This window comes from Anopheles stephensi, chromosome 3 (genome assembly GCF_013141755.1).
Source record: "Anopheles stephensi strain Indian chromosome 3, UCI_ANSTEP_V1.0, whole genome shotgun sequence".
NCBI lineage: Eukaryota > Metazoa > Arthropoda > Insecta > Diptera > Culicidae > Anopheles > Anopheles stephensi.
The window spans coordinates 64,993,781-65,006,093 of record NC_050203.1 but is presented as its reverse complement, the minus strand read 5'-3'; the positions used below and the strand labels follow the sequence as shown (position 1 = coordinate 65,006,093).

Genomic DNA, 12,313 nt, shown 5'->3' with positions numbered 1-12,313 from the left:
TCCGTCGCCTCTGCAGCCAAGTTAAGAGATGGCAGGAGTGTAACTGCCGCTTTGTAATCTTCTTCAAGATTTGCCCATGATCTGGTAAGTGTCAAATTTGGCCGTTTTGGAATCCTCTTCAACTATTCCTTTGAAGAATGGGACAAACCGATATTGTGGTATTGGGAAGAAGACTCTTCTGAAAGAGACCTCGTCCAACACACTTGTCCTATTCAAATTCCTAAAGGACTCATTTTAACGACATTAATTCACCCTCAAATTTTATTTCGTAAAATATTTCCCTTACACATATATCAAACAATAAAAGCAAACGCTTTGTACGCAACACAACGATGATCTTAACAACATTTAAACTACACAAAAGCACCTGCATCTATAGCGAAGCAGTAATCTAGCCTTAATCTAGCAAGAAAATCTAACTCTTCTATTTATTGTACTTTTCCGTTTGGACGCCTCAACCATCTTCCGCGTTCGGGTGCTGGTGGTGGTGGTGGTATCGCTGACCTGTAGCACGCTGCTAATGGCACTGTTGTGGCTATGTTTCGCTCGTTTGCGCAAACCGGTACTTCCGGCGGTGGCCGGTGGCTTCTCCTCCACCACACGCTCCGCTGCTGACTCCTTTGCGTGATGTTTTAGATGGAGCTGGATAGTAAGGGGAAGATAGTTAAATGCAAAAAGGAGTAAAGTGACGGGCGAAAGGTGCTGTAAAATACCTTCAAATGATGGTTTCTTTTAAATGCTTTCTCACAGTAACTGCATTTGTACGTTGGCTCCTCCTCAGGTTGGCTCTGGCCGGTCGTTCGTTGTGCGGTGGTCTTCGACTGCGTGATCAATGCTGTGGCGGACACACTGGCATGGTACTGCTGATGACGGTTCAGGTTGAGCGCACTCTTGAACGATCGATCACACTTTTCACACTCGTAGCGCGAATGTTCCTGCTGCATGTGATCGCGCAAGCTTTCCCGAGCCGCTAGCTTCTTCCGGCAAAGGGTGCAAAAGTGTGATGCGCTGGCTTTGCGTGAAGACTTTGGCTGTGATGCCGGCGGTGGTTGCTCGTCCTTCTGTGCCTTTCGTTTTTTCTGCCTTTCCGCTTGTAGCAGCGAGGTGACGTCGGGCTTGACCGAAGATTTCCGCTTCGATTTGCGAACTAATGGATCGTCCTTTGGTGGAGATACTATGGGTGGCGGTGGTGGTATCATCCGTTCGATCGATGTGCTGCTTGCCAGTTTCTGTTCTTTTTCAACGGGTTTGATCGGGTGCACTTGGCTTGGCACGGCCGGAACAACGGTAATGGTGGTTGAAGCCGGAATTTTTAGCGGCACAATTTTAATCGGTGAAGGTGAGGCTGACGATCCACTGCTCTCTAGTGGCATTGGGGGTGATGGTACGGAGCAAGCGGATGTTGTTGTCGGTGAAGCTTCTTTGGGAGATATCGAAGCTGGTGTCAGTTTGGTCTTCCGGACTCGGATTTTGATGGCCGGTTTTCCTTGCTCGGTCATCACCGTACGGTTCGTTCTAGGCAGATGGCGACGCACGATGTGCTGCTGAAGCTCACCGTTCGTTTCGAAGCACTCCGGACATGCACTGCATTGGAAGCGTTTGTTACTCCGCACGTTCAGGATGGCTGGAATCATCTGGAAGAGCAGGAACATAATTTAATGATTGAAACAAGCTTTTGCACAGGTACATGGCATTACTTACTCTCTTGTTCTCGATCATATCTCCAGCCACGTTCGTTGTAACAAGCTTTATGGTGACCGTATTCTCCTGACGATCGTCTAGTCGTGCCTCAAACTTCGTTGCACTGCAACTATCCTCGTCTTCGTACGGTAGGTACAGGTCAGGATCTACTCCTACCTCCATCTGTGTCACGTTGGCTTCATCGATCCTGTACTCATTCACGTTAATTACCCCAGTTCCAACAGTTCCAGCTGGTGGTGGTACAAACCCCACAGCATTTGTAGGAGCTTGATTTATAAGCTTCACTTTACTCGGTTCCGCGAAGAATTCGTTCGGTTGATTAGGTTGATCCATCGCATTCGGTGGAAGTAGAACCGCCGGTGGAACATTGTTGTTCAGAGGTACCGCACCGGTTGGTGCCGAAGCGAAACTGTTCATCACACCCTGGCCTATGTACGACTTCAGCAGCTGCGTAAGATCGCTGTCATTGAGCAAGTTACGGTTCGAAAGAATCTCACGAAAGCTAGAATTTTTGAGCCGCTGTATCAACACCTCAAACGATGCTCGCCGATCGTTTTCCGCCCACTTGAGTGCCTTCAGGATCAGCTTCAGCAGTTCCTGGTCCTTGATCAGCAGGCCCAGCTTTAGATCGCTGTACGATATGATGCCCTTATCCGGCGGGCTGCTACTTGCCGGTGGATTAGGCATGACCGTTACTGGGGTGGGCACATTCTGCACATTCTTCGGTGGGCCTAGGAGCGTTCCCTTCTTTGAATCTACAATTTCCGGATCGGGTCGGTACAGGGGTAACATAACGTTAACATTTTTCGCCGTTTCGGCTGGACAGTTGAGACCTCGCAGCCGGCCGAGCCACGAGCGAAACGCTTCCTCGGTGCGGTGTGCCATCAGCGAGAATTGGTCGATGCTTTCGAGCTTCAGGTAACAGGATCCACAGATACATTTCGGGAGGAGATCATCGATTTGTATCTGGAATAATGGAAAAATGGTTAGTACAGTTGTAAGGGCAATTTAAATGTCATGAGATTATTTAAAATTTACGAATTTAAAAATTTATTTTATTTATATTTTTAGGATGACGGCTTGACGCCGTATTGTCAACACCGCATGTCTTGACTATTACAAATTCACAAAAATTAACAAGGCATTTCCTCCCTGTTATTTGCCTTATCCCGGGCATGCTCGGTTGGAATTTAAAAATAATAGTTAAGAGTAACGAAATTTTTCTATTTCTTCTATATTTTATTATTCATTACTTATGACGGTCTGATGCCGTATTGTCATTTCTTCTATATCTTCAAAAACTAAATATCTTAAGCTTAATTAACTTTCTATTAAATTTATTTATTTAAGTTTGACTATGCCGGCTTCACGCTGTATTGTCAGACTTTCTACTAAATCTTCCAAAACAAAATTCTCAGAAATGCATTATTCTCAACAATAAAAATATAACGATCACTTGAGTGCTTCAGATATGAATACATGGATTCACAATTGGAAGAAAAATATTAGGGAATTGGAGGAAAGAAATTAATATTAACAATATGGCATTGTTAAACAAACCGTCTTATCATGTAAAAATTCCTCGCCAATGCTAAAGGCAACCAAACTGAACGACTTAAACGCTTCCAAGCAAGTGTTAAAAATCTCGTTAAATGTATTTTTTTTTATTAGAATAATCATTCCATAAAATATAATTTTCTTTATGTTAAAAATGTTTAATACAAAACAAATAATTACCACCGTATTAGTTATGGTACGCGTCAAACACTTTCAAAACATTTCCTTCTATACAAAGCACCTGTTGGACAGCTCCGCGCAAGTACGCGCGTGAAGCGATAGGGGTTGCTGCTGCTGCTCGAGGGGTTTGTTTGTTTGCTCTCCCGCTTACACGCGCCTTCTCTCGCCACACGCACACACCCACACACAGTGAACCACTACAAAAATAGCGTAAATATGCTCCTCCGGATCCGGTGGCGGTCTAGCGCGTGCAGTGTGTAAGCTCGGTCGCTAGGTTACGGCCAAAGGCGGCAGCAGCGAGAGAGAGAGAGAGAGCTAGAGAGAAAGAAAAAGCGGCGCTTGCTCAACGTGCATCTCGCTTCCTCCCGGTCGTTTACTAGCGTTACTTGCATAATCACGCACTAAGCTCTCTTTCGTTCCATCGTTTGCACTTCTCTGCCCTAGAAGCTGCCGCTCTATTCGTACACGTGGTGAAAAAAACGTTGCGTAGATGTGCGTAAATGGCGCCACACACACACACACACACACACACACACACACACACACACAAAAGCTGCGTGTAAGTGCGTTCCAATTTTTTCTGAACACCATGCCATGTAGGTTTTGAGCCTGCCCTTCTCTGGAGAAACAAGTGTCAGCAGCTTTCACTTTGCCGTTGAATCAGCACGCGGCTGAGATTGTGGTAAAATGGCGCGAAATTTTGAATCCATCGTTATGCGAAGAAAAACAAGCGCTTCAACCGTTTGCTCTTTCGTGCATCAAATAATAAGTTGTTTTTGCAATGCACTTTATGGCGGTGTATAATAAAACCAACGCAAGTGCAGCTCTTTGTACGATGCAGTCGTACTACTAGCAAACTAGCTGCCTCTCGCTCACTCACGCACGTTCGGCATATATCGCACGTCGCAGTTTGTGTTCGGCATTGATCGGCGGGACCAAGCACCGTGAATGTGTGTGCGTGAGCAGAAACACTGACATTGTGAGGTGTTTTTAAAAATAAAATCAATATCATACAGCACGGCACGGCGAGTGAGTGAGCGATTGTGTTGGTGTTGGTGACCCGCACACTACCCATGTTGTATCACACACCACCAACACACTTGCTTGCTTTGCCTCCCTTTTATTTCTAGTCCAACACTACTTGCAACTAGCGATTATTTGCCTGTACTTGCTCTAAGAGCACAAAGCAAGTGAGATTAAATCTTACGGCAGGTCGTCTCGTACTACCACAGCATAGGATAGCAGAGAAGTTGACGTTGTTTTGAAGACCCTAATTCCTTTTTTATCTTTTCCTAAACCGCATGTAGCCGGGTTTTAGTAGTTTCGTGTGCTACTGAATACTATATCTCGCTCTTGAATGAAATATCTGCTACGAGCTCTTACAGAGTACCTAGCTTATACATTTATCGAGCTGTAGACTAAGAGAAATTTTTAAGTACACATCGATCAGCTTAAGGACACTCAATCCCGCTCTTTGTTTACTAAAGAAAATTCCCAACGAAAAAGGCTCAAAAAAGGGTTGTTCCTCCTAGTTTCAAGAAGCAAAAACTATATTCTCATCTCCTACTAAATGCTTCAATGTGTGTGTGTTTGTTCGCTTAGTAGATGCCTAACGCCCCCCATCCCCCATTCCAATAACCCAGAAAATGCGCGCTCTTTTTACATGAGCGCCACGACCGCGACACATCGATGCAGTGCGTGTTGCCCATAGCCATATACACCAGTGTGTGCGGAACGAGCTGTTACACACTCTTGTTTCTCGTTTGTCTCGTTTTGTGCCTTGTGCCTGGTAGAAAAGCGGGTTAGCTATCTCGCTTCAGCACAGGCTTGAAGAACGGTAGAAGGTGTCTCGGTCAGCTACTACCAAGGCCATCATCAATGTACGAGCCACACACACACTACTACTACCTCAAACGTGATGTGTGTTTTGTGGTTGGAAGTTAAACGCCTGGTGGCTAATTTTATTTTCTAAACGAAGAAATTCTTCTACGGAGATGCAGCATGATTGAAGGCTCTTGCAAATGTCAAACGGCTCTGGTTTGGAAGCCAGAGTTCTACAGAGGTGAGGTGTACTTACATTAAGCTGAAGATAGCGTTCGACTTTCTGGTCCAACCGATCGTTGCCAAAGATCGGGAAGGCGCACGTTAGGTCCAGGATGTCCATCCCGCAGATGCGACACTTCCGGGCCACGTTCAGTGCTAAATTCATGCTCAGCAAGCTGTTCGGATCCATCTGTGTAGGGAGCACGGGTTTCCAGGTAAAAATTTGAAACACTACACACACACGTGCTAGTAGTAGCACGATCGTTTGAAACTTTTCACGCCGTTTGTTTTGGCGCAATTTCACCTTTCACGTTTATTCACGTGTTTGCTTGTAATATTCCCACACGTGAAACACATTTGGTGACACTGTGTTCTGCTGTATACCGGATTGTGAAAATCACCCTTTTTTTCTGCCAGCCGAGGCTTGTGAGCCGATTCCCTTTCTCAGTCTGGCAGCTTTAACGCACTGCTATGCTGCGTGTTACTCGTGAACTGGTGGTGGCCCCCAAAACAATGTGAAGCTGTAGCGGCGATGAGGAATATTTCACAAGTGCAACTCCCCACATACACTCACACACACAACACGCACATGAACACAAACAAAATCACACACACGCACACGCTCACTGCTCAATGTGTATGGGTGCGTGTAACGTGTTTTGCCTATTTTCGTAGTGTACCTCCAAAGTGGGGTGCTTATTTCTAAGGTCTCCCCGATAATGGTGGGCCCTGCGAGGGCAAAACCGTTCCCCCTTTTTTCTCCGATATTCACTGAATGCACTCGTGGGACACTTTTGCTTTCCTTCCACACACGTAAAAATCGGGTCCTACGCAAGAAAGTATCAGCCACCACGTACTGTCGTGGCCCTTTTCGAGCTCACAGCGCGCGCAACGACGACTGTTGATTCACGCGGCAGAAAAATCTTTCTTCAGCAAGGGGCGCCCATCAACCCGCTTTCTCCCATCCCCGTTTTGGGGTGGAAATATTGCGCGTATTCTTCGTCAACGGTGCGAGCGCACGTCAACCGTTCGCGGAACGAGAGAGAACACAACTGCGCCGCATGTGTTGTTACGGGCTGGCTCGAGCTCTACAGCGGGCAGAACCAGTGCGCTGGTATGGGTGGCCCTTGCCGTGAGGTAGTGTTTGAACGGTCCCTCCACCCTTCAGCTTGATTGCAACCCCCTGCAACCTTCTGTGTCTTGGGGCGGGGGGGATGATGACTGTTGCTGTACGGAATGAGCAGGAATGAGATGGAAACGCCGCGAGTGAAAAGGAGAGACTGTGAAATGTTGTGAGAAAAATGTGCGTCAGATTTTCATATTTTTACACGCACACACCATGCCAAAACATGCACGAACACGCTGTGTGAGGTCGCGAACGGCTCACGAAACATTCAAACATTGCTTTCTCACTTACTCCTTTGCATTTGGTCTATTTTTATCCTGTGCAGAGGGATTTGGCGGCTCGCGATGCTGTATTCTGTTGTTCATGTTATGCTGCCATCTCTTTTTATAAGACTTTTAGGGTAGATTTTTTTTATTTAAATTTTTACTATGACTTTTGTAACAAATATAAGTAAAAAGAACTAAAGCTGCGTAACTTGATAAGCTTTTTATAGCATAGAAATTCAAATTTCAATTACTAGCAGTTAGTACACATCACTATCATAACGTGTTTATTCCTGTTTCCTTTTCTATATTTACTGAAGAAACTTCTTTGGCCTCACCTGAAGATTCGATTTCACAAGCAATATGTGACCATTACTTTTATGCAAAAAATAAATAAAATTTTAAGCTTTTAGTTATCATATTCATTCCTAATTAATTTTCTTTTTCTGAGAAAAAGGGCGAAGATATGACGTTAAATATCCTTAAACAATAGTTATCTATGTTATAGCTTTTGGTGGTAGATGCGACAGCGGCACCGGTCTTCACACGGCAGGGCCTATCCAACTATGCGGAAACAATCAATACAGTTAGCAAAAAAAAAAAAAAAATAATGGCAGGCATGACCCAAGAGTTCGTTAGGCCGAGAAAGAAGAAGAAGCTTTAATATGAAATTTAGTATTTATACTTTAGCGATTATATGGCTTTGTATAACTAATTAAGTATAGCGAAATATGAAATTGTCATAGAAAGAATGGTGGGAGAAACCGAACAGTCATCATTTAATTTTTTTTTTAGTTCACTAATAGCTATTTTGCGTCTCTCCAATCGCTGACCGTAGGTTGATACAATAAGTAATATTAAGGTGGCGACCCGTTCGTTTGAGGGTTATTTAAGTTCGAATAAGGGTAACTTAAGACAAGAAAGCCATAAATAGAGCAGATCAAGAACTCTTAAAGTTTTAGCGCCAAACAAGAAGCAGTACTTCTGCTGTTCTTATGTACATACATAGTTTGAACGATATGAAGAGAACTCATACAAATTGTCCGTGTGTAAAGATTAAAAAATTATTATGAATCATATCTCTTTATTCAACAATATTCAAACCATTTGGCTATTTGGTCGCTGAGTTGAATTGCAGACAAATGTGGTGTAATAGTTTTTTTTACTCAAATAGAACGGCTTGGCCGTTTTGCTTAGTTAAATCGATTTAATGTTAAACGTTGAATGTTTAATCAGCAAAACGTTAAACATTCTGGAGTTCAAACATAGTTTTTCGCAAAAAGATTGATTAATTTAACAAAAGATTTAAAAAAATTTTCAGCATTTTGAAATATCAACCTCCTTTGCTGTTTTATAGAATTATTCCCAATATTTTAATACTATTGATCATTCGATTTCGGTTGAGAATTTTCTATGGATCCCTTAAGAATCTTTTTGTAAAATTAGTAACTTTTCATTTCGTTTTTACAGCTTTCTAAGTAAATATTTTCTATACTTGTTTGTACTCTAGGCTGAAATATTTACATTCACGACAGTTACAAACACTTCTTTTTAGTATTAAAAACAATAATTTAGACTACATTGTGTCTTTCATACATCGTACGTTTAACATATAGATGATAGACATGTTATTTATATGAAATGCTTTGTTGTGTTTTTGTGAAATATATAAAAAACACGCATTACCGTATCCGAAAACACTCGATGCTTCATACACAATTATCAACGAGAAATACGGCCAAGTCGTTTTTGATTAAACTTAAAACAATATTTCCAACAGAAGGAAATCTTAATTTAAATCTTAATTTCCAAGATTTTAGCACATTTTTGAACGTTTTTCTTTAAACAATGCAATCATTAAGAAAGAAAAACGGTCGAAGTTGAGAAGTACTGCATAGCTAGACACAGGGAGACACTGCTCGAAAAGCGAACTGCATGTGGAAGCTGCTCGACTATGAGCTAAGCTTTCGCTATCCACCGCTGCTTTTCAAATAGCGCTAGTTGTCTTTTGAAAAGGGTCGAATTTTATTTATTTGTTCAGTGATGATTTGATTTTGGTTTTGCGCTAAATGCTTTTAATCCTAAAAAATTATATTGTACTGTTTTTATATGTTTTGAAGAATTAAAATTCAGATTTTTAAACAAAACTAAAAGCATTTAAGTATTTATTCGTTGATTAGCAGGAAACGTGCTTCACATCTATTATAGATTTAAAAATTATTTTCCTAATTTTGTTATGAATAGTAAAACAGGCAGCATTTCTTTAGAAAAAAGCAGTAGACGATTTGATAAATTTGAAACTTAGAAGAATTGGTAAGAAAAGTATCATTAACTAACAAAAGTCAATAAACAAACCAATAGATAGGCTGTTTTTGTTTGTAAATGATGGCCAGTTAAGAGAGTAGGGAAGAGTTCACTCTCTTTGAAATATAAGTTTTATTTTTTAGGAACAAAAATATAGTTTCAGCAGGCCGATAAAACTAGGAAAGATTGTGCTAAATATACAACTAATTAAATTCACTGATTAAAATAGTACATGCTGGAACCCCAATACCGTAATGTGTAATGTATTTGCCTAGATGAAGTGAGACGATTTGTTTAACCGAAACAGCTCACATTCCTTCTGACGCCATAATAAAATTGCACCGATCGCTTATCCCCATAGCCGCTGGAAGTTCGCCGGACACAAAGTCTCTATTAGGGGTATAATGACTAAACTTAAAACCACTTAGCACAAACTAACAACAAACGCCCCGGTTCATATCGCAGTAATCTCCGTCCACATTATCCAGCATCATTGCAAATTTAAAAGAAAAAAACACTAGACATAAAATAAATGAAAAGAGACAACAAAAACACCGAAAGCTTCAAAATAAGTCCTTTCCATGGGGGTTTGCATATCTGATCGATCGTTAATCCGGCCTATCGAATCCAATCGCGCCGGTTCGCAATTTATCACGTTTTACGATACTGTTGCGCCCCGAAGTTTGTCACGGTGAATGAGCGCACCCCTTAATTACGTTGCACTGACCACAGAATGTGGGACAATTAGTGGGAGGTAAAAGAAAAACAAAAATAAAATGCAGCAGGTAAGGAAAAAAGGCAGGCACACACCGTGCGCAGGACATGCGCATGGGTGATCAAAGACAAAACTGTCTCATGCGATCGGATCGATCGGCCGATCGGGAATGATCGATGTAGAAGATAAATATGAGTGTATGGTGTATGAGATGGGGGCGAGCCAGTAACTGGTCAGTGTGTGAGGTGCATTAACCCAGAATTGTTATGAAAAAATGAGCCCAAAATGAGAAGAAACCTGTTTAAAGCTTTTGAATACGTTTTGGATGTTTTTTTCTTTCGGTTTTTTGCAGGGAATTATATTTGCTAGAGATACGTCATCAGCAAGATTGTGTTAAAAAAGGATAAATACTGTAATTGTATGAGAAGTTTTTGTGAACAAGAAAGCTTCTTTTATTCACCAAGGACGGCCTGGCGGTATTGCCTACAAAAAAGCTTTGACGAGGAATAAAATATTTAAAAAATGCAATAAGGATACAAAATATTTCATTTATTTAACTTAATTTATTTTAATCATAATAATAATTAAACAAATAAATGATTTTATTTATTTATCTACAATTTCTTGCTTTAAGTCTCAACATAGTTGCAATTATAGAAAATTGGAAAGTAGAAACTAAGAGAACAAAAAATAAAAGAAAGAAACTAAAAAAAAATAATATTCTAATTTAACAATAAAAAATCAAAAAGATTAAAAGCGAATAAACTATTTAAAACATAAGGGTAGTTAACCGTTGTTATAATGTACAATAAGACTCGTTTTTCAAACCCAGAAGATCTCTACGAAGAATAGGACCTTAACTGGTCTCACACTGCAATTTCTGGCTTGCTTAACACAGCCCGTAGCTGAACGAGTCAGGCCACCGCACGGTGAGACGCTCCGGCCGGGATTCCGGGTCCAGCCGCATGTAGACATACAAAGCGACAGAGCAAAGTAGATCTTTAGTATCTGTAAACCCAAGCCTTCCTATAAAGCATGCCTGAGCCACATGCTGTCGTAGGATTAAACAGGGCGGTTCGGTAGTACAAGCGACAACAGCACCGGTCTTCATACGGCAGGTCGGGGGTTAAAATCCCATCCGGGACCGTTCCCCCGTAGTCAGTACTGACTATACAACTAAGTAGTTTAATCTAGTAAGTTTCAAGTCTAGTAAGCCAGAAACAGCCGGCATGACCTTAAGAGGTCCTTAGGCCAAGAAAAAAAGGGTGAAAGAGAGAGAAAGAGAGAGAGAATCGTTAAACACTGATTTTTTTTTTAAATATATTTAAAAATTATTTTAAATATATAAAATATATTTTTTTAATATAAGATGTAGTTTTTTGGTTCATTAATCGTAGGCTTAATGTACAGAAAACAGTAAAAATTTTGATATTTTAATAGTGACATCTAGGATATTAATTCTAGACTTTTGGGGAGGGTTATTTTGGCATTATTTCTAAGTATAAAATTTAATGTTACTTTAAAATAAACCTCAACATCTGCCTAATGTTTTAAGCTCAATTAATCAATGCTCTTTTTACATGTTTAAAATTCCTTTGACGCTCTACTTCAGGAATCCGTTTAAATATCCCAACAGCAGCTACCAGCGTCTCATAATGAAATAAGTAAGCAGTACATTAATTTGCTTTGTCAAACCGCCTGTGCCCGATGTTTATGCAACTTCAGCCTAATGACCTTAAGCGGTGGGGGCGAACTCACAGAAAGAAAAAGAAAAACTGAAACACCGGTTTAACACCGCCAGAGTGAGAATTTCCGGCAAACATTGTACTGGTGACCAGGCGGCGGCGGCAGCGGCGGCCGCCGCGAATCAATCGCTCGTCTCCAACCCACCCACCCAGCATCGATCGATCGTGCAGAAAACTCACCCCCGTGTGCAAACGGGGGTTAGTTCCCCGTAAGTAAGCTCCCCATCGCCCATCGAAATAAAAACTGTCTCCCGCAAGCACCCACGGCAATGTACCTGAGATCCCTTTTCCAGATCGCCCTACCGTGCCAACTTCCCTGCCCGCGAAGATCGAGAAGGTGGCGTGTGGGCAGCAACAGCAAAATGCCAATTTCGTATTTGCTCTACATTCGCTTATGTAATGAGAGCGGCCAGCGAAAATTCAAGCGAAAATCCGGCCTCCGGGGCAAATTATTGGTGGTGGTGGGGTTAGCCAGGAAAGGGGTCGGCAGGGTGCCAGTGTCTGGACAATTGCAGGACTTGCCGGTCGTGCTGTGGTTTTTGGGGTGGTCAGGATAGGGCCAGCAAATGAAGGCAAAGAAAAGCGTGACCGTTTTGCGCGCACATACATACTGCTCTTATGCTGGCTCTATGCTGCTGGCCGGGGACGGAAGGTTGGCCGCAGATGGAGGTGGATAATT

General features: G+C 42.0%; 1 protein-coding gene across 3 annotated transcripts; it reads right to left on the bottom strand.

Annotated features, from left to right (window-relative positions):
- Positions 1-232: 232 nt before the first annotated feature.
- Positions 233-6,553, bottom strand: LOC118511675 (zinc finger protein 341-like). 3 transcript variants are annotated; one of them, XM_036055035.1, is made up of 5 exons: positions 5,883-6,553; positions 5,516-5,671; positions 1,702-2,667; positions 714-1,634; positions 233-642 (listed from the first exon to the last, which is right to left on the bottom strand). In XM_036055035.1, the coding sequence occupies exons 2-5, from the start codon at positions 5,669-5,671 to the stop codon at positions 403-405; spliced, it is 2,283 nt and encodes a 760-aa protein (XP_035910928.1). In that variant the 5' UTR covers positions 5,883-6,553; the 3' UTR covers positions 233-402. The 3 variants fall into 3 exon arrangements, with proteins under 3 accessions (XP_035910928.1, XP_035910929.1, XP_035910927.1); XM_036055036.1 differs by having other exon boundaries at positions 6,162-6,553; XM_036055034.1 differs by having other exon boundaries at positions 5,516-6,553.
- Positions 6,554-12,313: the final 5,760 nt, after the last annotated feature.

What these genes read in the sequence shown, in the direction of transcription:
- LOC118511675 (XM_036055034.1), bottom strand. Translation starts at nt 5,671, where the DNA reads ATGGATCCGAACAGCTTGCTGAGCATGAATTTAGCACTGAACGTGGCC. An exon ending in AACGCTATCTTCAGCTTAAT is followed by an intron (nt 2,668 to 5,515) that starts GTAAGTACACCT and finishes CCATTATTCCAG; the next exon opens with ATACAAATCGATGATCTCCT. An exon ending in ATATGATCGAGAACAAGAGA is followed by an intron (nt 1,635 to 1,701) that starts GTAAGTAATGCC and finishes CTGCTCTTCCAG; the next exon opens with ATGATTCCAGCCATCCTGAA.